The sequence below is a fragment of the Phoca vitulina genome, unplaced genomic scaffold (genome assembly GCF_004348235.1).
Source record: "Phoca vitulina isolate PV1807 unplaced genomic scaffold, GSC_HSeal_1.0 scaffold71, whole genome shotgun sequence".
NCBI lineage: Eukaryota > Metazoa > Chordata > Mammalia > Carnivora > Phocidae > Phoca > Phoca vitulina.
Genome location: NW_022589774.1, coordinates 6,999,667 through 7,027,587, shown reverse-complemented (window position 1 = coordinate 7,027,587; position 27,921 = coordinate 6,999,667). Strand labels below are relative to the sequence as shown.

The 27,921-nt window shown below is 37.0% G+C and overlaps 1 protein-coding gene across 5 annotated transcripts in view; it reads right to left on the bottom strand.

The window, feature by feature from the left end:
* The window catches only part of CEP350 (centrosomal protein 350), a 155,946-nt gene that overhangs the window by 4,889 nt on the left and 123,136 nt on the right, over positions 1-27,921 (bottom strand). For all 5 annotated transcript variants that reach the window (XM_032393214.1, XM_032393212.1, XM_032393213.1 and 2 more), the window contains 7 exons: positions 25,556-25,716; positions 22,659-22,795; positions 19,886-19,968; positions 16,251-18,253; positions 14,992-15,399; positions 14,744-14,890; positions 11,115-11,237 (listed from right to left, as the gene is read on the bottom strand). In XM_032393214.1, coding sequence (XP_032249105.1) covers positions 11,115-11,237; positions 14,744-14,890; positions 14,992-15,399; positions 16,251-18,253; positions 19,886-19,968; positions 22,659-22,795; positions 25,556-25,716 — 3,062 coding nt within the window. The remainder of the gene's footprint in view (positions 1-11,114; positions 11,238-14,743; positions 14,891-14,991; positions 15,400-16,250; positions 18,254-19,885; positions 19,969-22,658; positions 22,796-25,555; positions 25,717-27,921) is intronic.

Below are 27,921 nucleotides of genomic sequence, written 5' to 3'. Positions count from 1 at the left end.
TTTGGCTTGGGTCATGATCTCGAAGTTGTGGGACTGAGCCACATGTCAGGCTCTTGTGCTCAGCGGGGGGTCTGCCTGGGATTCTCTCAACTTCTCCCTCTGTCCCCTGCTCTTTCTTTCTCTCCAAAATAAATAAATAAATCTTCAAAAAAAATCAGTTATGCAATACTTGCTCTTTTTTTTTTTTTTTTTTTTTAAGTTGAAGCATAGCTGACACACAAGGTTATATTACTTTCAGGTGTACAACATAGTGATTCGACAACTCCATATGGTATGCTGTGCTCGACGTGATCAGTGTAGTTACCATCTGTCACTATACACTGTTATTTTTTTTTTTAAAGATTTTATTTATTTGACAGAGAGAGACACAGTGGGAGAGGGAACACAAGCAGGGCAAGTGGGAGGAGAAGCAGGCTCCCCGCTGAGCAGGGAGCCTGATGTGGGGCTGGATCCCAGGACTCTGGGATCATGACCTGAGCCGAAGGCAGATGCTTAATGACTGAGCCACCCAGGCGTCCCACCATACACCGTTATTATAATATTAATTACATTTTAGGGTTTGGGGAGTCCTACAGAAAACCAAAACTAATTAAATTAGGACTGTCCAATTATTTACAATTCTAAAATGCATATATCCAAAGAAAATACTGAATGTGATTCTAGAGTATTATAAATAAATGAATAAAGTTTAATATTCATTAGAGTATTTTTAAAATGTATTATTGCTTAAGTTTATTATGATTTTATTTATTTGTCCAAGATTTTTTGCTTGTTTATAGTTTTTAAAGACTAACTCGTAAAAGAAACATATGGGACATACAGTACACAATGAGACTGTGCGCGGCATGGAGGCCAGGTGGTGAAAGTGGATTGTAAACCCCGATCTAGTGAAAATTCAGTGAAATCAACTGCAGTGATGGGGGTGTCTAACCAGAAGTCTAACTTGGCGAAAAGGCCATGGGACCACAGACGCCTGGCTTGCACTGATCATAGTTTCATCTCGAAAAAGGTTGAGGAAGCAAGGACAGGAACTTGTACTCTGCTTCCTGTTATAGGCAAATGAGAAGGCTCTCGGGAGAGCGAGCCTGTCGCCCTGGAGTTTGAGAGCACAAGAAGGAAGGAGAGCCCAACAGGTGCCCCTGGCCAGGGCTGACAAATATATGACACGGTGGCTGCCACGTTCCTTCTCTTGGAGGAGGGTGTTTGAAGGATTTGCACAATATCCATTTCCTTTGTTCCCTAATTTATGATCCATGAACAGATATGCCACCAAAAAGGGCTCCATGGCCAAATAAGTTTTAGAAAACTCCTTCTGCGAGGTTCACATTGCATATTAGCTTATTAAAAAGAAGTCCACCAGTAAAGAAACTTGTTTAATTCAGTTTCTTATATTTGATCAAAGAATTATTCTGTATGGCTGTGTAAGAAATATTATTAACCTACCAAGGAATTGGTGTTCCTCTCATGAAGGATGCTGTAAGCAACAGCCTAATGCAACACTTCTCAAACTGTTGTTGAGGGAGAACCATGTTCTGGGAAAGCTAAAAAAGGTGTGTCCCTACAAAACCTTTCTTATCTCCCATAAATTTTGTCCAAACAAACTTGCACAGCTTTCCTTTTTATAAGTTTTCTCAACCTTTAATATTAAATTTTTTCTTTGAGCAATTTCTTCCTCAGTGACAAAATTTAGGAAGCACGGTCCTGATGAAATCGTTTGTGGCTTAGAATATATGCTCGGGACATGACCCGCTATTTCAGCACAAAGATGATGGGCCCCCACAGTGCCCTTGTCAGATTTAGCAAAAGCTTTGCTCCTCCTTAGAGCAAGAACCACTTCACTCTCAGCTGGTGAGGACCAACATCATGCTTTCCATTTTGCTTTGGCCATCCAAAAGCACAAAGCCCAACTCAGAAGTTCAACTATGGCAACCAAGGGGTCTCACAGCCTGCAGATCTGCCTCCATTTTTTTCCTTCTGGCTTTTGGAGTCTATTCTATTTTATTACACATTTCCCTTGCTCCTACACATGTATTATGCATGTATGGTAAGTTAATATATATTACATAAATTAAATTATATTAAAAAGTCAGTCTAATAATAACTTTATTTTCTTTTATTTTGACAGGGTATGAGGCTGGTTTTAGAAAAGAGAAATGTGGGAAATAAAACGTGGCCAGATTTCAGCAAGCACATGGCACGGTCTTCCACCATATCCTTGTGAACAAGATGGGGAAATAGAAACAGGTCAGTTAAATGGATTTGTGCTTTTTTGATTAAAGGACAACATAACCACCAACCTGCAAGGAAGTTTCCGCCTTTAAGACTCAGGAGCTTTTTCCTCTGTGCTCCCAATCTACTTCCTCATTAATGTTAAGGACAGTCTAGACCTCCACATTGCTAAATCCCATGGTAAATCCTCAGTTATTTTACCTGACCAATTAGCTGTAGCCCATGCAGTTCATTCCTCCCTCCTCCTGGAAATGCTTTCACCTGGCTTCCAGGACGCCACACTCTCCTGGCTTTCTTCTACTTCATTGGCTGCTCCTTTCTAGTCTCCTTTGTTGGTTCCTCCTCATCTTCTGAATGCTTGAAACACTGGAGTGTGTCAGGAATCAGTCGTTGGCCCTCCTCTTTCTTGGCCTCATGGCTTTGACTGCCATCTCTATGTCCACCACTCCCAAATTCATATCTCCAGCCTAGGTCTCTTGCCTGAGCTCCAGACTCATACATCCAATGGCCTATTCAGTATCTCCATTTGGATGTTTATCAGACACCTCAAATTTAATATGTTCAAAACAGAACTCCTGATATTCCTTGCCAACCCACTCTTCTCGGTCTTTCTCAAATCAGCAAATGGCAATTCTATCCTTCCAGTGGCTCCCACCAACCCAACGGAGTTATTCTTACTACCTTTCTTTCTCTTATATGCCACATTCAATTTATCAGCAGTTCTGTTGTTCTATTTTGAAAATATGTCAAGAATCTGAACACTTCTCATCACCTAAATATCACCAAACTGGTTCTGGCCACTATCATCACTTGCCTGGATTATTACAATATCCTACTGGTCTCCTTCCTCCCACCTTTGCTACCATTCCTTCAGTCCATTCTCAACACAACAGCCACAGTGATCCTGTTAAAATGTACATCACATCACATCACTCTTCTGCTCAATCGTTAAATGTCTGCCAATCTTATTCAGAGTAAGACCTATAGTCTTTACAAAGGCCTATTAGACCCTACATGATCTGGCACGCACGCACACACACACACACACACCCCAATACCTCTGGAACATCATCTCCCACTACTATTTCTGACCCTGCACTCTGCTCCATACCCAATGACTTTCCCCCAGTAATCAAGGGCCAATATATCTTCCCAGAATGTTCTTCCCCTGGATGAGTGCTTGGCTCACGTTTGCCCTCAGTCCTTTAAACAAATGTCATCTTCTCAGCAAGACCTTCCCCAGCCATCCTATCTAAAACTGCAACCCCAATATTCCCTAATGGCTCTATATATTTAACTTATTTTTCTTGTGTATCTGTCTCCCTCACTAGAATGAAAGCTCCTCGCATTTTGTCTGGTTTGTTCACTAATGTATTCCCAGGGCCTAGAGTATTACACTTAGCACACAGCAGGTACATAAGAAATAACCGAGTGACTGGGTTAATTTGAACTGGCCATAGGTGCTCCTAGGAGCTCAGTGGATCCTTTTCAATAATGCTTTAACAGGCAAACATGTGAATAGTTTTCTCTAGTTCTTTCTTTAACTATTGTGAAGCATGGTATTTATGCATACACACATCAGAGTCCCTTTTCCAATTAAACTGTTTTCACATGATTTAATTCTGTACTAATAATCATCTTTTCTTTTATCACACTGGACTGCGTGGTGACGAACCAGTGTGATGAAAGAAAATAATGGAATTGGTCAGAAAATTGTACCAAAAACCTTGACAATATGGCTGACATATTATATTATCTAATATAGAAAGATAGAGCCACAACATTCTGGGAATTAAATCTACTAGTATTGTTAGGATCTTTAGGCAGAGGTGACAGTGTCTGCTTATTCTGAATCAAAGTGCTTTTATCAAGAATGCTAGATCAGGCATAGGTGGCAAATTCAAACACAGCTGAAGGGCATGTACATTTTTAATAAAAAGATGGAATTTTCACAACTCAAAAAAACCAAAAAGCTTCATAGTTACATATCTCATAGCACCAAGTCAAATTTCTGACCCAAGTTCTGACATAATTTAGACTCTGGCTGTTTGCAGACAGGGAGGGTGGGGACCAAGTAAGAAAATGATTGTAAATCAATAAAAATGGTATTAATAATACCTAGTACTTTTGAGAGCTTCCTATATGCCACTTAGGACACAGAGTAGCTCACTTGATCATTACAACAATTCTATGAGGCTGCCACACTACAAATGGGGAGACTGAGACACAAAGAAGTAACTTACCCCAAGTCACACTGTTGTTATTAAGTGGTAGAGACAAGTTTGGAACCTTACAAGAGGTCTGATTCCATAGATCTTGCTCTTAACTGCTAAGCCATATTGTCTCTTTTTATTTATTTTTTTAAAGATTTTATTTATTTGACAGAGAGAGACACAGCGAGACAGGGAACACAAGCAGGAGGAGAGGGAGAAGCAGGCTTCCTGGGGAGCAGGGAGCCCGATGCAGGGCTCGATCCCAGGACCCTGGGACCGTGACCTGAGCCGAAGGCAGACGCCTAACAACTGAGCCACGCAGGCGCCCCTTTATTTTCTCATTTTAGTGGCACTAACGTCCATGGGAGCATTTGAGGTTCATTACATCAAATAATATTAAATGAGGCTCAGGAAGTTTCAGGACCTTTAAAAACTTAAGATCCTAAGCAAAATTACCAACAGTCAAAATTCTACAAAAACAATAAAACCCATCAATTTTATAAGAAAAGATGGCTTCATTTTATCTATAGTATTGTGCTGACCAAAATATTAACCGCTGTCTTCTCCTGCTCTTTTAAATTATAATATCCAAATATTACTTAGAAATAAAATTTGAAAAACACCTGGAGTACATTACAACAGCACCACCACCAGCAGCAGCAGCAGCAAACAGCAGAGTAAGATAATGCAAGAAAGCTCTCATATAAACACAGAAATATTGGATAAAATAAAACAATATTTGTAATGCATAAAGAAATCTTGAGAAAAGAGGAAAATCTTAAGTACCAGAACAAACAGGAACTTAAAAAAGCAGCAAGTGTTGCATCTACTTAGGAGAGGAATTAAGGACCATGAAAGAGAGAATAGGGCCAAAGCTGTGTCCAGAAAAGTGCCACAAGGAACTGGAGACTTGGGGAGAGGTAACATTCTAAGAGACAATAGCTGAGAATTTTCCAGAATTGAGTAAAGATTTAATAAGCACAGTGAGTCCAAAGCAGGAAAAATAAAAAGAAATCCATATCTAGACATATCCAGAGAAATTGTAAAATGAACACACAAACAACACACACATAATCTTCAATAGAAACCAAGAAGAAAAGACAGATTCCCCTACAGGACTGTCAGCAAATTTCTTAAGATCAACAACAGAGGTCAGATTACAATAAAAGAGTACCTTCAAATTGCTGAAGTAAAAGAACTATCATCCTAGAATTCAAAACTTAAGTAAACTATAATTCAAGAGTAAGAGCTGAAATAAAAACATCTGCAGACAAAGACAGAGCTTACATTAAGTTAGTGAGATTAATGAAATACTCAAGTACATACTTTAGGAAGATGGAAACTGGACTAAATGAAAGAGGGGGATTCAGAAACAATGGTTTCTGTACTATTTTCTAATTTTGAAATATTTAATGATTAAACATGCAAAAGAGTGCTCACTTCAGCAGCACATATACTAAGCATGCAAAAGATTTAGAATAGCCAATAAACAAGTAAAAAATTAACCACATTAATAATAAAATTATAGAGCACAATGAGCTCATTCTTTTGGTAAAGATTTAAAAATTGGTAACAGCTAGTATTGGCAAAGGCGGGAACCTCCATTCTTGTATTATGTTGGTGAGTATGTATAATTGGTACAACCTTTTTGGAGAACAATTTGACAACACATACGAAAGCCTTAACATTCTGCATATACTTTTAATCAGCAATTCTATTTCTAGGAGTTTAAGGAAATTATTGGAAATAAGTACAAAAATCTCATACTGCAAGATGTTTATTACAACACTGTTTAAAAGAGCAAAAAAAATATTGACTGGTTAAATAATGGTACATCCATTCAATTGATTACTATATTTCCAGGAAAATAAAATGGTATAAAGTTATTAAAAGTGATATAAAAGAGGAACATTTACTGACAAGAAAAAAAGAGTTCATTTTATTAAGTAAAAAGAATCGGATCACAAAAAAGAGACGATGATCTCATTTGTTTAAAAAAATTCTTTTTATAAGAAGACTCTAAGACCATACATCACAATATTAAAAGTTATCTAGGTGATGAGATTATCATGATATTCTTTTGATTTATCAGTATTTTCTAAATTTTCTAAAATGAGCATGATTATAATAAACATGATTTTTCTTTTGTACTAAGGGAAGAATTTTTGGTTCACGTGTTATAAAATATTGTTGTTTTGAGGGGCACTGGGTGGCACAATTGGTTAAGCGGCTGGCTCTTGGTTTCGGCTCAGGTCATGATTCAGGGTCATGAGATCGAGCCCTGCGACAGGCTCAGTGCTCAGCATGGAGTCTGCTTAAATTTCTCTCTCCCTCTGCCTCTGGCCCTCCTCCCACACTTGCGCATGCATGTGTGCACTCTCTCTAAAACAAATAAATAAACCTTTTAAAAGAATTGTTGTTTTGAATCTCAATCTCTCTAAAATGCAAAAATATTAGAATCTCCAAATGCTAGGTTGGCTAAATCTAATTATGGGAGAGAAGTTTATTTAGCATTTCTTAATAATTAACTTGAGGAGCTAACAGTACCATTTAGCTACATATTAAGAAGAGTGGGGGCGGGAAAAAAGAAGAGCGAACTTTTGAAACAAGTTACATAGGCCCAGGTCTCTCTGTAGGAAGGTGAAAGGTATTTTATGACCAGTAAAGGGGATATTCACATAACATATATATATGTTACTATTTCCCAACTCCTAAATCTCTTGAATTGTTATACACAGACGTCACCCTCACCCAAACTATAATAATCTTATACAAGCAAAAGAATTTTTTGTTTGCTATTTGAGAATTTTCTGAGAACTGCTAGAGAGAGAGATGTTTCTGTATAAGTGACCCTATTTGGCACTGTTGGAAGCCTCTGCCATCCAAGGACAGTATCTTGTTTTTTGGTACGTCTAATAAAGAGCCACAAACCAATCTGCTTACTGTTCACTTGTGAGATACGTTACTTGTCATTTCTGATTAATAATTCAAGTCTGAAGATGCCTCCATATCGCTGCCTCCCCTTCCAATGTATTTAATCCTTTCACTATTAAGATGACATTTTTATAACCATGTGAAGTAAAAGCCGTCTGTAACTAGCTGGAGGCTGTATGTAGCACGCCTTCACTCTGTGTGTCATTTTGAACTGGCACACAATGCTAGTTTCCTCATTTACTTTGACGTATGCTCAAGAGAAATTTAGCTAAGAAGCTTTGCTTTAATAAACAACAGCCACCTTCGCCATATAGGCTATATTCTTCTAGCTGGTCTTTTTTCCTCCACACACTTGGTTCTTTTGAAGCATTCTCTCAGCAGATAACTATATATATATATATATAAACATATATATATATATAAACATATATATATATATATAAACATATATATATATATATTTTTAAGATTTATTTATTTAGGGGTGCCTGGGTGGCTCAGTCGTTAAGCGTCTGCCTTTGGCTTGGGTCATGATCCCAGAGTCCTGGGATCGAGCCCCGCGTCGGGCTCCCTGCTCCGCGGGAAGCCTGCTTCTCCCTCTCCCACTCCCCCTGCTCGTGTTCCCTCTCTCGCTGTGTCTCTCTGTCAAATAAATAAATACAATCTTTAAAAAAAAGAGATTTATTTATTTATTCTTATTTGGGGGGGAGGGGCAGAGGGAGAGAGAAGAATATCAAGCAGACTCCCCGCTGAGCGGGGAGCCTGACACGGGGCTCGATCCCCCAACTCTGAGATCATGACCTGAGCTGAAATCAAGAGTCGGATGCTTAACCCAGGTGCTGCACTCTCCAAGCTTTTTTTTTTTTTTTTTAAGATTTTATTTATTTATTTGAGAGAGAGAATGAGAGAGAGAGAGAGAGAGAGAGAGCACGAGACGGGGGAGGGTCAGAGGGAGAAGCAGACTCCCTGCTGAGCAGGGAGCCCGATGTGGGACTCGATCCCAGGACTCCAGGATCATGACCTGCGCCGATGCCAGTCGCTTAACCAACTGAGCCACCCAGGCACCCCCTCCAAGCATTTTTAAACCTGTAAATCTGATCTTGTAATTTCTCTTGCTTAAACTTCTTGCTTTTACAATAAGATCCAAAATCCTTAACATGGCTTACAAAGCACTGGAGGATATAGACCTACCTCTCCAGTTTTATCTTATGTCACCTCCAACCACTAACATTTCCACTCAAACCCATGTTTCTCCTCATTTCAGGTCTGGCAAATGTGGTTTGCTCCCCCTGAATTGTTCTTCTATCTTAGAACTCAGGTGATGCTTATTCATCTTTAAGATCTCAGCTCAAATGTCACTTCCTCAGGGAAGCCTGCCCTGACCATCCTCATTAGGTCAGTTTCCTCTGGTTTATGCTTTTACAACAGCTCCCTATTCCTCTATTTTTATCGTTTAATTTAGAATTACACATGTGTGTAAATTATATATCAACGGCTAGTTTCTGGCTGCAAACTGTAAATCCATGAAGGCGGGCTCTATGCATGTCTTGCTTACTACTGTCACGTCAGTCCTTAATTAGCACAGTTCTTGACTCAAATGTATACACTGAGATGATTTATAGAGGATGTGATCAATTGAACTGATACAAGGATAAATGAATGTTTTTGACATGCTTTCTTCTTTTTTTTTTTAAGATTTTATTTATTTGAGGGGCACCTGGGTGGCTCAGTTGAAGTGTCTGCCTTCGGCTCAGGTCATGATCTCAGGGTCCTGGGATCGAGCCCCGAGTCGGGCTCCGTGCTCAGCGGTGAGTCTGCTTCTCCCTCTCCTGCCCATTCCCCACCCCCACCACTTATGCTCTCTCTCTCTAATAAATAAAATCTTGTTGAAACAGGAGAATAAGTTCACATTCTTGAGATGCAAAGATCTATGAAGAACCAGTTGGTTAAAATCTTGGCTCTCAGGGGGCGCCTGGGTGGCTCAGTTGGTTAAGCGACTGCCTTCGGCTCAGGTCATGATCCTGGAGTCCCGGGATCGAGTCCCACATCGGGCTCCCCGCTCAGCGGGGAGTCTGCTTCTCCCTCTGATCCTCCCCCTCTCATGCTCTCTGTCTCCCATTCTTTCTCTCAGATAAATAAATAAAATCTTTAAAAAAAAAAAAAAAATCTTGGCTCTCATTTGCTGGACAATTTAATATCTTTGAGTCTAAACTTCCTCATTTATAAAACAGAATCACATGAGTCCTTCCTACCTCATATAATTACTATGTTTTACAGTTTGCCACTCTTCATGCATGAAAAAGGCATGAAAAAGAATGGCAAGCTATAAACACTAAATAAATGTTTATCTAATAAGTATAGCTGCTACTAAGCAAATGAAGCAATGGAAAGGCATATACTTGCGGAAAACTGATTAAGTATTACACTCGTTTTTCATTATATGAATATAAACAGGATAGAAAGTCCAGAATGAAAATGTTTAGAGATAAACCTGAATCAAGTAACGAGTTTCCTAAAGTTTGCTATTACTTAACGTTCTTTTACAGAAGAAAGAAAAGGATGAAAGACCTTTTTTTCTTTACTCTTTCTTTCTTTTTTTGTTTGACAAACAATTTTTTTTTTTTTTTAAAGTAGGCTCCATGTCCAGCATGGAGCCCAATGCGGGGCTTGAACTTACAACCCTGACATTAAGACCTGAGTTGAGATCAAAAGTCAGACACTTAACCCACTGAGCCAAGACACCTTGATAAACATTTTTCTAATGCTAGAGAAATATATCACAAAATGGAATAAATCCTATCCAGCTAAAGCTCTGGATAATAATAATGATGACAAAATGATAACAATTAGTATTTACTAAGTTATATACAGGGAATTCTTCTACATATACATATATAAACACTCATTTAATTCTCTTAATAACTGTATTGGTAGATTGCAGGCAGGGAAATGAGACATAAAGAGGTTAGACAATTTGTCCAAGATTACAGACCAGGTATGTGGCAGAAAAGAGATTTAAACTCAGGCAATCTGGCCCCAGAATCTACACTGGTCTCTTTTTAATTTGGTACCTTAAACTTTGCTTCCACTCAGCTTTTTATTTCTCAAGTTCTCCATACTCACAAAATACTGTTAAGTTAAATATTCATCTACCAAGTTCAAAAGAAAGCAAGTTCCAAAACTGAGGGGCAGAAATGCAGCAAATGAAGAATTTAAGGCTTTACTATCATAGACTTAAGATCAATTATATTCCTTTTTTTTTTTTTTAAAGATTTTATTTATTCATTTGACAGAGATAGATACAGCAAGAGAGGGAACACAAGCAGGGGGAGTGGGAGAGGGAGAAGCAGGCCTCCCACCGAGCAGGGAGCCCGATGCAGGGCTCGACCCCAGGACCCTGGGATCATGACCTGAGCCGAAGGCAGACGCTTAACGACTGAGCCACCCAGGTGCCCCTATATTCCCTTTTCTTCAAAAAGATTTCATTTATTTATTTGAGAGAGAGGGTGAATGAGAAGGAGAGGGAGAGAGAATGTGACGCAGACACCACACTGAGCACAGAGCCTGATACTGGGCTCGACCCCACAACCTCGAGATCATGACCTGAGACGAAACCAAGACAGACACTTAACCTACTGAGCCACCCAGGTGCCCCTTCCCTTTCTTTTTAGACTCTAATTACATTCTGATTTTAGAAGAGACAGTTAAAATAAAGATATTTTAGTTATATGCACTGACCAGGATATGATCCACTCGATCTCTTTTCTTTCTTCCAAATTTCATCATTTTCTGCCAATCTGTTTTGTGGTTTGGTTCCTTTTTAAGACTAAACAACTTGAGTACTTCTGTGGCTATAAAGTTCTGTGAAAATAAGAGGAGGGAATGAAACACAAACAACCAAGTTCCTGAGATTTAGTGCTTACAATGCAGATTTATGCTAATAATATGGTATTTATAATAAAAGATCATACAAATTTCTTCCACTTACAGTTCCACTTAGCATTTTGAAGACAAAAGCATTCCAAATGCTCAGACTTTATTCACTTAAAGAATTTTTGTTTTTACACAACACACAAAAGTAAAACCCATTGATGAATCTGCAAAGAAAAATCACTTTAGAGTCCCCTCTACCCAAGAACCACCATCAGCTAACTTCAAGCTGGCAAAACTACTAAAGGAAGCATAAAATAAATCTCTGCATCTGAAAAATCCCATATAAATGTTGGAAGCAATGCCATGTGAGCCAAGTACAGGCTTAGGCTAGGACAGTTTATTTTGAAGCACCATGACTGAATATATTGAATTAAAAAATATTAATCAACACTTCAGTATACAAACCATGATAATTTTATTAACAATATTTAAACTATTACCCTTAAAAAAAACTTTACAAAATGCTATTTCAATAATGAAATTGGTGGGTAGCATCATTATGTGTTATACTGATATATGCATTCTGATGATTGTTGATATATATTATGTATCTTGTCTTATTTCAACTTATTCTTTGTTATTAATAAAGTAAGTTGGGTTTTTACTACTTTTTATGGTTGTTCTGTTAAAAAACAATGTAGTGATCTGAAGGGGTACGTGCACCCCAATGTTTATAGCAGCAATGTCCACAATAGCCAAACTATGGAAAGAACCAAGATGTCCATCACCAGATGAATGGATAAAGAAGATGTGGTATATATATACAATGGAATATTATGCAGCCATCAAAAAACCCCTGAAATCTTGCCATTTGCAGCGCCATGGATGGAACTGGAGGGTATTATGCTAAGCGAAATAAGTCAATCAGAGAAAGACATGTATCATATGATCTCACTGATATGAGGAATGCTTAATCTCAGGAAACAAACAGGATTGCTGGAGTGGTGAGGGGTGGGAGGGATGGGGTGGCTGGGTGACAGACATTGGGGAGGGTATGTGCTATGGTGAGCGCTGTGAATTGTGCAAGACTGTTGAATCACAGACCTGTACCTCTGAAAATAATACAATATATGTTAAAAAAAAAAAAAAGATAGTAGGAAGGGAAAAATTAAGGGGGGAATCAGAGGGGGAGACGAACCATGAGAGACTACGGATTCTGAGAAACAAACTGAGGGTTCTAGAGGGGAGGGGGTGGGGGGATGGGCTAGCCTGTTTATTAAAGAGGGCACGTATTGAATGGAGCACTGGGTGTTATACGCAAACGATGAATCATGGAACACTACAAAAACTAATGATGTAATGTATGGTGATTAACATAACATAATAAAATAAAATTAAACAAAAAAGCAATGTTCTTAATGGGGGAAAAGATACATTTATGAATCAGAATCATTTGAGAAGATTTTCAAACCAATATGTCCCCAAACTCTACCACCACTCTCTCTCTCTCTCTCTCTCAAGGATGTATCAACTTTGGAGGGCTGAAAGAAATGGAGTACACCTGTGTTTTGAAAAAGCTCCCCAGGTGGTTCTGATACTCTATTCTTCAAAGTTGAAAATCATTCTAAACTTGTTTTTTCTTTTAATGAATCAAATTAATCTCTGAAAACTTTTTTTTTTTTTTGGCACTACTTACTTCAATTTAAGCAGGGGTCTGCAAACTTCAGTAAAGGGCCGAACTATAACAATTTTAGGCTTTGTGGGCCATGTGGTCTCTGTCACAACTACTCAGCTCTACTGTTACAGCAGGAAGGCAGCTATAGACAATATTTAAACAAATGGGTGTGGCTGTGGTCCAATAAAACTTCATTTATAAAAACAGGTGGTAGGCTGCATTTGGCCTGTGGGCCACAGTTTGCCTAACTTCGATGTAAGCATACACTGCATCTCATAGACATCTGTTGGCGTTCTATGAGTACAAAATATTTTCAAAAGCTCTCTATAGTTAATACTGTATTGAACATTTCAAAGTTGCTGAGAGCAGATCTTAAAATTTTTCATCATACAAAAAAATTTGTAACTATATGTGATGATGGATGTTAACTAGACTTGTGGTGATCTTTTCACAATATATACAAATATTGAATCATTATGTTGTACACCTGAAACTAATATAATGTCATATGTTAACTATATTTTAATTAAAAAAGACTAAATTGTTCAGGCAATGCCTCCACATTATATACCAGAATATTATATATGTTCTTTACTGTATTTTAATAGTCCACATACACTCCTCGATGACTTTAAGAAAATACACCAGTAAGATGAGTACAGTTGACCCCTGAACAACATGGGTTTGAACTGTGTGGGTCCACTTATACACGGATTTTTTTCAATGAATACATAACAGTACCATAAATGTATTTTCTCTTAAGATTTTCTTAATAACATTTCTTTTCTCTAGCTTACTTTATTGTAAGAATACAGTATATAATACATATAACATACAAAATATGTGTTAACTATGTTATCCATAAGCTTTCCGGTAGGCTATTAGTATCTAAAGATTTTCAGTTGAGTAGGGGGTTGGCATCCCTAACCGCCGACAACGTTCAAGGATCAACTATAGTTGGAGGTATGCTATCTGTGGGAAAAATTAGCTTTCTATGATCAAATAGTCTGGAAAACACAACTCCAGAGCCTTGCTACTCAGAGTGGTTCTAGGGTCAATAGCATCCTCATCACTAAGGAGCCTGTTAAAAATGCAGAATCTCAGGTCCTACTCCAGACCTGTAACAATCTCCATCTTAACAAAATCCCCAGATGATTCATATTCAATACATTACAGTTTGAGAGGTACTGCACTGGAAATATAACCTTTGCTATATTAAAGAAACATGTGAACAGGCAGAGATTTCCACCAACGTGACTGAAGTTTTGCTGGGAGTCACTGTAGCCTCAGGGCACTTAATCTTTTCAGAGGCTTCTTAGATAACAAATAATATATTTTATATATCATATTACTATCTCACATACTTCAAAACCACATTACTAATTTGAAACCTGCAAAATCAAAGATGAAAAGGTAACACCTGTCTTGGGCTGGCATGTTTGATAGATGGCATGTTTTCAGGTGTACTTCTAGAATACCTATCTCTAAATTGCCAAAAATTTACCTAAAACTCCAATGAATCACAGTAATTTATCTTCCTATTTCCTAATTTTTTCTTAAGTATTATAGTTATGTATATATAGGAAATGACTGTTAAAATTATGCTTTGCAAAATCCTGAGGATTTAGGATTCCCTCTCCCCCATCCCTCCACTGCTCATGGATTCAGTGACTCAACATTTATTGAATACCCACTATGTGACAGGCCTTGAGGACAGAGGGTGAATAATACAGAAGAGTACCTGCTTTTATGGCATTTATAGATCTGCATAAATGAACAGCAAGTCAAAAAAGGAGATACTCTCTAGTTTGCAGTTTACCTTGATTTCATCAAGGTTATTTGGATTTTTCACTCGTCGGAAATAACTGGAGTTGATTCTACATGGCTTCATCCAGACAGGCTGATTTAAGTTGGGATCCTCTGCAAATATTTCCTCAAAAATCTCTTTTGTTAAATCAAAAACCGCCTTGATAGAGAAAAATAAAACAAAATAAAATGGCTAAGAATCTGAATTTCAGACAACGGAGAAAAATTTAAAAATTAAAATTATCCTTTCATGTTACATACCTGTTTGTAGACCCTTTTACTAGTGCTTTCTATATCTAGACCCTTACTGGCACAGCCAAGCAGTTTTGTAGGAATGCTGATGCTATGAGGATCATGACCTAATTCTTTCCATTTCCACAGTTCTTCTGCTGCATTATGTACAAGAATTTCTACTTCCTCTGTAGTATGTGGAACTGCCAATAGTGTTTCACATGGCTTCTGGGGAGCTCTTTTAGGTTCTGCCATTAAAGGTACAATAGTTTCTTCTGCCTTATTTTTGGGGATCTTGTGAGAAGAGCTCAAACCAAAGTCTTCATCAAACCAGTCTTGATCATCTCCTAACACGCTCAGGAACTCCCGGCTGATCTCAAGTTCAGCAAGTCTCTTCGCAAGTTCTTCCTGCCCACTGGCACCAAATACTGGACTCTCCTACAGAAATGGAACCATTCAAATAGAGCACCATTTAGTGACCTCAGATCACTCATTTGGGTTTTTTTTTTTTTTTTTAAAGACAAAGCAAATATATTATTTGTATATTTATTATTTCTCTATAAGCAAAACAAAAACAATATGGTGGCTACTAAAAAAACAATTAAAAAAAAACTACCCTGCTTCCCATAATTATGCTTATATAAGCATTAAAATTGAATTTTTATAAAATGTTTATTGATTAGTTGTTTCTTTTTGACTCATCATTATTTTGTTTCTGAGGTACTCTCTTGTCTGTGGGGTATGGAAATTGTATACAAAATTTCTCACCTTTTGTGATTATCTGGCTCAAGTTACTCAAAATCGTTACTTTTGTTCAACTGTCCATGGGCAACCTAAGTAAGCTGATGGTCTGAGTATATGTCATAGTGGATATATTTTTTTACCACAATCAACATCACAACTGGTAATATCTGCAGGGTAACTGAGTAGCTAGGTGGACAAATAATTTTATAGGCAAAAAAGGAACTGGATTGAGAACCACTGGAAAGCTCCATGGAATAAATCTGTTCAGTGAATCTGGAAGGGACTCTAACCTGTGGACAGCACACGAGGGTCATCAATCCAGCATAAAGCTGCTAGTATTTGTGACAACCCTATAGTGACCACTCATGACATAACAGAGGACAATTATACTTCAGACAGAAAAACAGTGACAAGGCCTTTAAAAACTAGTACAGTGATTTTTATCTAATAAATAACATGTCACAAAAAACCTACCAGGAGCTACAGAATTAAAATGCACTACAAAGATAAGGTTAATTGACATTCTGTCTAGATAAAATACTTACAGGTCTGGGGCATATATCTGGTGAAGAAATCTCTTCTTTTTCATCTTCCAATTCAGACCTTAAGAAGCAACCTGGAACACCTGATGACTGCTCCTCATGATTTGGGGATAGGGCTTGGGGCGGTACTTTCTTTTGATCATCATCAAGAAGCTCCTGATTGCTAAGCTGGATTTTCTCATTCCTAGCTTTTTTGATTTCCTGTAGTTGACTGACCGTGTCCTTCACAAAGACTGTTAGTAAACTGTCTGTCAGTAAGCTGACTTTTTCTAGCTGTTGCTTTGACTTTTTTCCCTCACTTTGTGATGACCTCAGCTGGGCTTCCAATTGGTTCTTTTCTCTTGTTAAAAGATCCAGAAGTGGAGTAGAAAGCTTTTCCGAGACCTCACAATATAGGTTCTCTTCCTTTTCTGTAAACTGCTGTTGCTTCTTTAACTCTTCAGAAAAGTTATTATCTAAAGTATCGCCTTCTACAGCAATGGAAACCTTTTCTGTGGCACCAGAAACAAGGTCTTTGTTTTCCTTTGAACAGATCAGTGAATCCACCATGGACTGCTGGTGAACATGGGCTTCAAGTACTCCAGAAATGTCCTGAATGTTGTCTGTTTCTATTTTAAGGCTTCTATCAAGTGAGGCTTCTATATCATGCATACTAGGTAGAGAGTTCTCATAAAAATATTCAACTGCATCCTTTTCTCTATCAAACTTGGAATCTGTTCTATCTTTTTGTTCTTGATTATAGTATTGATACTGTCCATCTGAGTAAGACTCTTCATCTTCATTTATGTCTACATAGTCATCAAAGTTTTCTGGAATATGAGATATTTTTTGAGGAGGAGCAAAAATACCATGCTTCTCTTTGCACACAAAGTATACAATGCCGTCATATGTTCCATTGTTATTTCCTTCAGCTTTATCCAACTCCACTCCGGCCCAAAATCCTTTAGCAAAACTAGTCACACCTTTGAATCGAAGAGTTCCTGGCTGAACATTGCCAATCAACACCCTATCACCAATGTGGAAATCATGTAACTCATCTGCCACAGAAACTGAAACCAAGGAAGGGGACTCCGTAACTCCCTGTTCATGCTCTACATCACTGCGCTCCTTACTTTTCATAAGCTCAGTAGGGGACTTGAGTTCCAACAGCCTCTCAGAGTGGACACTGCTACGAACAGAAAGGCTTTTCTCACTGAGGCACTCACTGATTTCATCATCACTGCCAAAGCTAATGGCTCTACTTGTAGAGTTCCTGCTTGGCTGTGATTCGTCTCTGCAAGACTGAGAGTCTTTCCTGAGTGACAACAAAGATGACACCTCAAAGTCATCTTTGTATAATTCAGATGAAATGTCTTTCTTCAAAGAAGACACTTTAAAATCTTCAGAGTATGCTATCTCTTTAGGAGCAAAAAAATGTTCTAACAAAGACAAGTCCCTTTCCTTTATGTTCTTTTGTTCTTGAATGTCTTTTTCTGATTTGATGTTTGGACTATGATCTGTATCTTGATCTGACTCTTTCTCTTTCAACTCCTTTCTATGAAGATTTTCAATGGCTAATCTAACTAAGTCTTTCTGAACATTTACAGAATCTAAAGGAAGATCTTTCCTTGAAAGAATTTCAGATGAATCTCCCTGTTCCAGGTCTAGTTTCAGTAAGACGTCAGACTTCCTAGATTGTTTCGAATAGGCATCTTCAATCACACTCGCCTCCAGTTTTGTATAGTCTACTTCTTGTATTTCTGATTTTTGACTAGAGTCTTCTTCAACCTTGGCCTCTGACACATCCAGAATTCTATTAGGGGCATTCAATTCTTTGAGAAGAGGTAATGAAGGTACATTTTCTAGAGAATCTCCAGATTCTGTTCTGGTTCTCCTTGATGATCTAAGAATTGGAGATGAAGTCTGAAAATGCTCTTCTGTTTGTCTATCCAATTCAATCACTCTCTTTGCATATGCAGATAAAGACCTTTCTGATAATGATCTCTCAGAACCTGCCAGTGCAGCATCTTAAAGGAAAAGAAAAAATCATTATCAAAATTATTTAATTACAATCTTTCAACTTCTAGAACCAAAGGCTAAATAAAAGCCAAATCTTTATGAGGAAAAACTTGGTCAACAACTATAACCTGTTTTGTTACCTTATAAGGTAAATTTTTCCTTTAAGAGAATATATTGTACCAACAATAACCAGAACATTTAGAATGACTGAAAATTTAAAGTTTGAAATAATTTCTTAAATGTTGTCTTAACTTATCAATTTCTTAAATGTCTTCACTTATAAAGTAAAGAAAAATGACTCTAAGTTTATGGAGACATTTGCATGATCATCCTCAAACCATGCAAAACCAGAACTGTACAATGGATATTACATACATATTTCATATAGAAAAACAATGAAGGAAGGACAAATATACTTCTTCTTTTTTTTTTTTTTTTTAAAGATTTTATTTATTTATTTGAGAGAGAGAGAATGAGAGAGAGTGAGCACATGAGAGGGGGGAGGGTCAGAGGGAGAAGCAGACTCCCTGCCGAGCAGGGAGCCCGATGCGGGACTCGATCCTGGGACTCCACGATCATGACCTGAGCCGAAGACAGTCGCTTAACCAACTGAGCCACCCAGGCACCCGGACAAATATACTTCTATATATACTTTGATAAGAATGAATTTTCCTGGGGACTTCAACTAAGCTCTCAAATGTAAAAAAAACATAAGAAAAAAGAAAACTATTTCTGCAAATACAGCATTTTTAAAAAATTTATTTATTTGAGAGAGAGAGTGAGTGAGAGTGAGAGAACTCGAGTTGGGGGAGGGAGAGAGAGAGACAATCCTTAAGCAGACTCCCCGCTGAGCACACAGCCCAATGTGGGCCTCGATCCCAGGCACCCCAAATATAGCATTTTAAGAGCTAAAATTGCAGAAGAAAAAAAAAGATGTGATGAGCTAACAAACCAAGAATTAAAAGTTGTTTTTTTTTTTAAGAATTAAAGGTTTTTAATTCAGGGCACCTGGGTGGCTCAGTCGGTTAAGCGTCTGCCTTCGGCTCAGGTCATGATCCCAGAGTCCTGGGATCGAGTCCCACATGGGGCTCTCTGCTCAGCAGGGGGTCTGCTTCTCTCTCTCACTCTCCCTCTCTCTCAATAAATAAATAAAATCTTTAAAAAAAAAAAGTTTTTAATTCAAATCTCTATTTTGTCATTACTTGTAAGTAGGCTTTTTTATGCCTCAGTTTTATTTCCTCATTGAATTATACTTTATTTTCTGTAATTCTTACCATTTTTTGGATTAAGTTGAAAAAAATATATATGACCACTTAACCCTGAACAATAATATAAGCTAAAAAATATATACTCAGTTATAAAATCTGATTAATGATGCCAATGATACACTCAACCATTTTAGATTAATGTCTTTATGCTTCATTTTTTATCGTAAATTTGGGACAATAAAGACTTACTCAAAAAATTTATATATAACCAATAAATCACTTTAAAATATCAAAGTAACTGACAATTTCAATAATTATTATCTTTAAGAAATTTATTTTTTAATCAACAAGGTATAGAGGTAGAATTGTGCAGGCATTTGCATTAATCCTGTCTATGTAGACACAGAACAATTATTTTTTCTAGTTACATACCAATATGTTCAGCAATGGACTCCAATGATCCTCTGGAGCGTTCTGATTCTGTTAGTGATTTCCAGTTCTTTGCTGTTTCAGATCTGAAACAGAAAAATTAATGAGCAGAAATAAATGTACTGCTGATACTAAAGTAATTGGTAACAAAAAGCAGTCAAGTCTTAGACAACTACTTCTCCTTCACAGGTGGCACCCCACCCTGTCACTTTCATCAAGGCTATTTCTGGGCCTCATCACTCTGAGTAGATGATCTTGCTTCTTTTAGTGAGAAAACCAGAGACCACCAGCATGAACTTTCTTACCACCAAACTTTCCACCTACAAATATATCTATATTCATAGTCTTTCTTCCCGTCTGCAGGAAAGAAAAAGGGGTGTCTTTCACTCTTATTCAAAACTGATTATTTGAACTTCTTTCTTCCTAAAAACTCACACAGTCCCACATTAATGGTGCTCCTCAGTTATACATTCTCTTTTCTATAATCTTTAGTCCTTCAACCTGGAGATTTTTTCCCCCTTAGCTTGTAAGTATGTTATGAGCCTCAAAATTTTGCCCCTCAGTTCTTTATTCTTCCACATCCCGCTGTTGTCCTCTTTTATTCATTAAGTTAACAGGAAGAGTACATTCTTCATTTTCTTGCCTGCTCTTTATTTGTGAAGTCACAGTATTTGCCTTCTATTTCTCTCTTTATAATTCCTTTAAATACTATTTTATCATATTTAGTACTTGGCTCCCTTTTATTGTCTCTGAATGCATATCTTCTTTGGGTGATGGTTGTTATATTTGTGGTTTCAACCACCGTCTTTATGCTGATTATCCTCATATATCTCACCCTGACATCTTTCCTGGATAATTTCCCTTAGGTGAACTATGGGCATCTCACAATTAGTATTCTAAAACCAAAATCATAAGATCCCCACAAAAGAACATCCGATTTTCCATTTAGGTTAATGGAACTCTGACCCAACCAACTACTTAAGAGAAACCTGGGAGTCATTCTAGATTTCTCCTGCTTCACTATCTAGCACTTTGATTAGGCAGGTCTACTTCTTAAATATTTCTTTTTTAAGTATTTTTAAGGATAAATTCTTTTTTTTTTTTAAGTAAACTCTACCCCCAATGTGGGGCTCAAACTTGCGACCCTGAGATCAAGAGTTGCATGCTCTACTGACTGAGCTAGCCAGGCACCCCTACTTCTTAAATATTTCTAAATTTATCTCCTATCTCTATTCTTATTACCACTGATTATTTGAGGCCTGGCTTAGACTCCTGTTCTCCCTGCTTCTAAGCTTACTCTTTTCTATCTTTCCTTCATAGAGTAGTCAGGAAGATCTCTCTGAACATAAGTGTGATTGCATCATTCTCTTGTTAAAATCTTCCAATAGCCTGGTTAATAAAACTATAAAGCTATTCAATAGTATATTATGTAGAAATCTAAAAATAAAATTTACAGTTTATAATATAGTGGAAAAATATACATAAAATCTAAGCATAAGAAATCCTAAAAAGAAATATTATTGACATTTGCAATTTTGGGGTAGTTGGGTACATAATTTAAACTTTTCTTCTTTTTACTGTTTCCCTCAGTATTATAATAATAATAATAGTAATAATAGTAACTAATACATAGTGCTAATTGTATGCTAAGCTCTGTTCTAAGTTAAGTTAAATCTTTTAACCCTCATAACAAGTTAGTCAGGTGTTATCATAGGATATAAATCCCTATTAAAAAAACCTGAAGCACAGAGAGATTAAATAACTTGCCCAACAAAGTTAAACAGGTAGCTGGTATTGAAACCAGGATTCAAACTCGGGTAATGTGAAATTAATTATAATAAGTCTACATTACTTTTGTAACAGACAAAAAAAAATCCCTAAATATTTTCTTTAAAAACCTTCAAAGGCTTCACCTCTTCTGAAAAGTAAGGTAGAAACTACTAAGAATGAGTGAGTTCAAGGTTTCACAATTTGGTTTTTATTTTTCCAGTCTCTTCTAACTTTAGCAATGAACATCCTATTACGCTTAGTTTCTATGATATGCCAAGCTCCTTGCTGCTTTTGGTCATTCATGAATGCCCTTCTCTCTGAAATGCCCCCAATTTCTCAGTCCCACTGACTGTTTACCCCCTACTCACTGTTCAAAATCTATTTTAAATATTGCAACTTTTTTATACACTATCTTATATACTTGAATGTCATTACCTAATATCTTCTGTATTTGCCTTAACTGGCTGCATAATATTCTATCCCTGGAAAGAACCATAATTTATTGGGCTAGTCACCCATTTTTGGACATAAAGATTGCTTCCAATGTATTATATTAAGATAAAGGATGTTATGAGAAACATATTCACGCAAATTGAGACTTCTGGTAGCCCATATTTTCTCAAGTTAGGTTTCCAGAAGTGGAATTACTGAGTCGAAAGTTACAGATTGTTTTTTACTTTTGAAACACTGGCAAACTGCTTTTCAAAAGGTCTATATCAACTTACAATGCTACTATAGCAATACTGGTGGATACTATTTTCATTGCAACCACCAGATTTCAGAATTCAAAATATATTTTTAAATCTGTACCTTATTATACATTTGATTTGTGATTGTATCATACATAACAAATTACTTTAGTGAAAATAAAAATATTAACCAATATTTTTACTTCTACAATTTCACAATTACTTAAAAGATAGCTCTACTAAAAGTCTTTCCTTATGCTTTTCACAAACTTTTCTCAAACAAGGCAGAATATAGATAAGTTATCACAAATTTCTACCTGTGTAATGGAAGGGGCTTGATCTTGGGTTTTTCAGAAGCTGAGGAGAGCGTTTTAATCTGAGGCTTGGCTGTTGGTGATGTTTCCAAATCTCGGCTAAGCTCTGCTTCAGTTTTCTTAATGAATTCATCATATGACTAAGTTTAGAAAAATCAGAGGAGTCACTATACAGAATTTTTAAAAACTATTTTAAATAAGAAAATAGTATATTTTATGGTAAAATATTCAAATAGTAAAGAAGATGTAATGTAAAAATCTTTCTCCCAGTACCAGTGTCATTCCCCAGAGTGCTATCAATAGTTATTCATAGATCCTTCTTGAAATAGTCTACATATAAGCAAGATGTGTAACTATAACCCTAAATCAATTAGGAAATGACAGTCTCCACTCTACAAAAATTTAATGAAGAAATAATTCAGGCTCTGCCATATTAAGAAACTTTTTTAGCTGATCATGTAATTATTCTTTAAAGGCTGTCCTAATACTTCCATGTTATTTTTAAGAAGTTTAGCCATGATGCTGACTTCAATGGCACCTTCTTGGGAATACTAGGGAATACAAATCCTGAGGAAGAAGGAAGGGTGTGGTGAAGAATATGATGATTTCAGAATTACAAAAAATGTTATCAGCCATTCTGTATCCATTATCACTAATATATAATTCTAATTTGGATGAAATCTAAGGGAAGCCCTTCATCTGTTATATTTTTTAATTTTCTGGCCTAAAATCCCACTTTTACATCATTATCTGAGACTACAGCTGTTCTGTTTAACACTGTATGTTCAATACCTACTCATGGCCCCAAATAGGCTGTCAATAAATATTAAGACTGAATGAATGAACATATGGATGCTACTCAATTGCTACAGATCCCTAAAACTTGGGCTAAAATCTCTACTTTTACAACTTTCACTATCCATATTACCTTCCTCTGAATTCTGATCTGAAAGCTATACTTACATGAATGTAGTTGATTACATCTGTGATTAAATAAAATCCAAAAGATTTTATATGAAATGCTATATTTTATGTATTTCTCCATCATATACTATAATTCTAAAACCTAAATACAGAACTTTCTTTTGTCTGTAAACCATTTAATAAAATGTTGAATGACATGGATCCTATGGCACTTCTCTAGAGGTCTTTCTGGCTGGCATATCCATTAACGAACATTTTTGAGCAACGTTTTTAAATCTAAGCGTATTTCATTTAATTTTCAATGGCTCCTCATTACCTACACTAGTGCTTTTAAATCCTGGGCCCCACCCTAGACCAATTAATACCTCTGGGAGTGAGCCTGAATATTTGTATTTTTCAAAAAGCTCCTCAGTTAATTCTAATGTGTGGTGGTCAGGCTGAAGACTGCTGACTGGAAGTCCAAACTCATCAGTCTGATTCTAAGGTCCTGAACATGATCTTTATTTTTAAATAATTTAAATAAAGTATTGTTTCCTAATACATTCCAACATGATCTTGCCAGTATGGTCATTCTACCTTAGCCACTTTTCCTACTTCCAAACATCTGTGCAAGTTATAATCCCTGTTCCCATCTCTGTATCATGTACCTGTGTAAATGTCTATTTTCTCCACATCTGTTAACAGCCTCATTTTCTATGTGGAAGATAGTGCAGTATAATGGTAAGGGTACAAAATTTAGAATTAGAGATATATTAAAATCCTAGCTTTACCATTTATGACCTGTGTGTCCCTGAGTATCATTAATCTCCCTCAAACTCAGTTTCCTCATCTATAAGACAGGGACAGTAAAGCCATACCTTGTTGCTTGAGGATAAATGAAGAATATGTATGAAGTAATTAGCTGAGTTCCTGGCATACAAATAGGCACCTAAATATCTGATGATTAAACTAATAAAGGTAGGAGGAACACATATTTGGTGTGACCACAACAAGGACCATTAAAAAGACAGAAATACTGGCTAAACATAGCAAAAAGCTTTCTAACATTTAGAGAACCTAGAGCCCAACAATGAAACCAACTGCCTTGAAAATTTGAAATTTCCTATTAATGGAAGTGTTCAGGTAGAAGCTGAATGATCTTCTCTGGTGATGTCATGAGAAGGAATTCTTGTGAGGAGCAAGAAGTTTAGATCGAATCTATGATGAATGTAGCATTTTAGGAACACGTAGCTGGCAGAAGGTATGCAAGCAATAGGGAAGTAACCACAGACAGGGACATTCAAGTAGCTATGCAGAGAGGTCATGAGGTTCCAAACAGCGTGATGTCGGTTGGAATGGAAAATGACAAGCAAGAAGATTTATAAAGAAAAGAATCAATGGGATCTGGCGACCGAATGGATAGGAGAAAACAGAATAAGGAAGCTATCAAAACCAGGTTTCCAGCCTGGGGAAGAATCAGGGAAGGCTGCTAGAGCTTGGGAGAAGAGTCAAGTTTAGAATTATCATTTTGGAGCCATTCAAATAGTACAAAGAGTCACATTAATAAACTGTGTAGCAAGAAATATCACTCTGCTTAAAAAACAAATTGTTTTTAAAAAGGCAGTAACAATTCCAATAGCTCGAATTATTGATCTTTTTTAAAAATAGAATTATTTATCTAATGATTCTTTGCTTCAGAGGGCATGGATATCAATCTTTCATAGGCTTAATCTTTCTTATTTAGAAAAAACTCTTTAATACTTGATTTTAATATTTACTTAATACTTGATATTATAAGATTATTTTAATATTTAATTTAATGTTTTAAGCAAGAGTTTGGTAAGATAGTCTCAGATTTTTTAAAAAGAGGTTAAAATGTGGCACCAAACTAATACTGAAAAATTCTAATCCATTACTTTATTAACAACATTAAAAACATTTTAGGCTTCACATATACATTAGCCTTGATACTGAACCCACTTCCTCCTATGTCTAACCTCTAACTGTTTGATCAGACTGGCTTCTTGGGCTTTCAATCTTTCCTTCTGCCGTTTTCTCTGTTCCTTCTTCAGCTGGTCCACAACTGATTTCCTTTTCCGCAGCTCATCCTTTAGGGCTCTGATCCTACCTTCAATGTCACTTTGGTCAGATGTTGTTTCTGAAAGAGATACAAAATCTCTTATTACTTTAACTTTAAATTTGGGGCACCTGGGTGGCTCAGTTGGTTAAGTGTCTGACTCTTGATTTTGGCTCAGGTCATGATCTTAGGGTCCTGGTATTGAGCCCTGCTTCAGGCTCCACACTCAGCAAGGAGTCTACTTGAGATTCTCTCTCTCTCTCCCTCTGTCCCAGCCCCCTTTCCTCCCTCTCTCTCTCTCAAATGAATAAATAAATCTTAAAAAAAAAGAATAGTTAATTCAATAACTATTAATTATATTATTAATGAAAAGCAGCAATGTGATATTAAACTTAAAGTCAAGGGGCGCCTGGGTGGCTCAGTTGGTTAAGCGACTGCTTTCGGCTCAGGTCATGATCCTGGAGTCCCGGGATCGAGTCCCGCATCGGGCTCCCTGCTTGGCAGGGAGTCTGCTTCTCCCTCTGACCCTCCTCCTTCTCATGCTCTCTGTCTCTCATTCTCTCTCTCTCTCAAATAAATAAATAAAATCTTTAAAAAAATAAATAAATAAATAAACTTAAAGTCAATCTAACATTTAAAATTAAGGAACTTGAGCTTTGAAAAAATTTTTTTAGTGATTTACATTCCCCTTCCTGTCCCCTAAATCTCTAATGGGCGGAGCAGGGGGTCTCCTCCTATTTATTTTCACTTTCTAATTGTACTATTTGAAATTGCAAATAAATCTCAAGGTACCCTGTCTTGGTGAGATAAGCAACTAGAAGTTGAAAAACTTTTAGGTTAGTAAAATTTGGACATTGTAAGGAATTATTTCCTGATGACAAGATAATCATATTTATCTGTCCTTCCCCTTAGTTGTTAATAGTTTTTAAGTCATATTAAAATCAAACTGAGGGGCGCCTGGGTGGCTCAGTCGTTAAGCGTCTGCCTTCGGCTCAGGTCATGATCCCAGGGTCCTGGGATCGAGCCCCGCATCGGGCTCCCTGCTCAGCGGGAAGCCTGCTTCTCCCTCTCCCACTCCCTCTGCTTGTGTTCCCTCTCTCGCTGTGTCTCTCTGTCAAATAAATAAAATCTTTAAAAAAATAAAAAAATAAAATCAAACTGAAATTCTGTCTGTTGTTTTTAAGGTAGGCTCCATGCCCAACATGAAGCCCACTGTGGGACCTGATCACAACCGTGAAATCAAGACCTGAGCTGAGATTAAGAGTCGGGTACTTAACTGAGTCACCCAGACACCCTGAAATTGTCATTTTATTTTTTTTAAAGATTTATTTATTTTAGAGAGAGAGTGTGTGTGTGTGTGTAAGCGGGGGGAGGGGCAGAGGGAGAGGGAGAGAGAGAATCCCAAGCAGACGCCCCCACTGAGTGCAGAGCCCAATCGCAGGGCTCGATCTCATGACCCTGAGATCATGACCTGAGTGAAAACCAAAAGTCTGATGTTTAACCAACTGAGCCACCCAGGCGCCCTGAAATTTTGTCATTTTAAACTGACTGTGAATCATCAGATGATGTCTTAATACCACATAAAAGGAAAGAGAGAAATTAAAAAGAAATATACTCTGCTGTAACCTTTCTTTAGAAGCTCTTAAAATATTTAAAATAACTGAAATGAAGCTAGTTAAATCTTAATTTCTTCCCAACAGTTCCCAAACACACAAAGTAGATGTCCAGTCATAGCAAAATCATGAAAAAGACATTTCATTATAATAAGTGCCACACACATGCTATGAAAATAGTATCATTTAAAGATGCCGCTTAGCGCAATCCTCTCGAGTCCCCTCCTTCCTCGGGAGCTTTGTACTATCACTTTGCCATTGCTTTGCTGCCCCCCAATCAATCAATCAACCAATATAACATGCTGCTTATTTCACTACATATGGAAATTACATAGAATAAAAATGACTATTCCTCACACTTCCTCCTAAAATCACGCAATGGTATCATTTCCACACACTAATGTTGAGCGAGACATTTAATAGCAATAGAAATACTATTACAATAGAAATACTATAGTATATAGATCTGAAGACTCAGATGTACACTACAACATTATACCATAAATAACCGGGTGTTTTCCAGGTACTTCAGATTAAATTGCATAAGAATTAGTTATGGAATTTATTTAAATGCAAAAGGATTATAGTCTTTTTTGATAGTGTGATCCAATATCTGGATTAGAAATAATGAAATCTAAGTTCCTGTCACTTCCATACCACTGACTTAAGATAC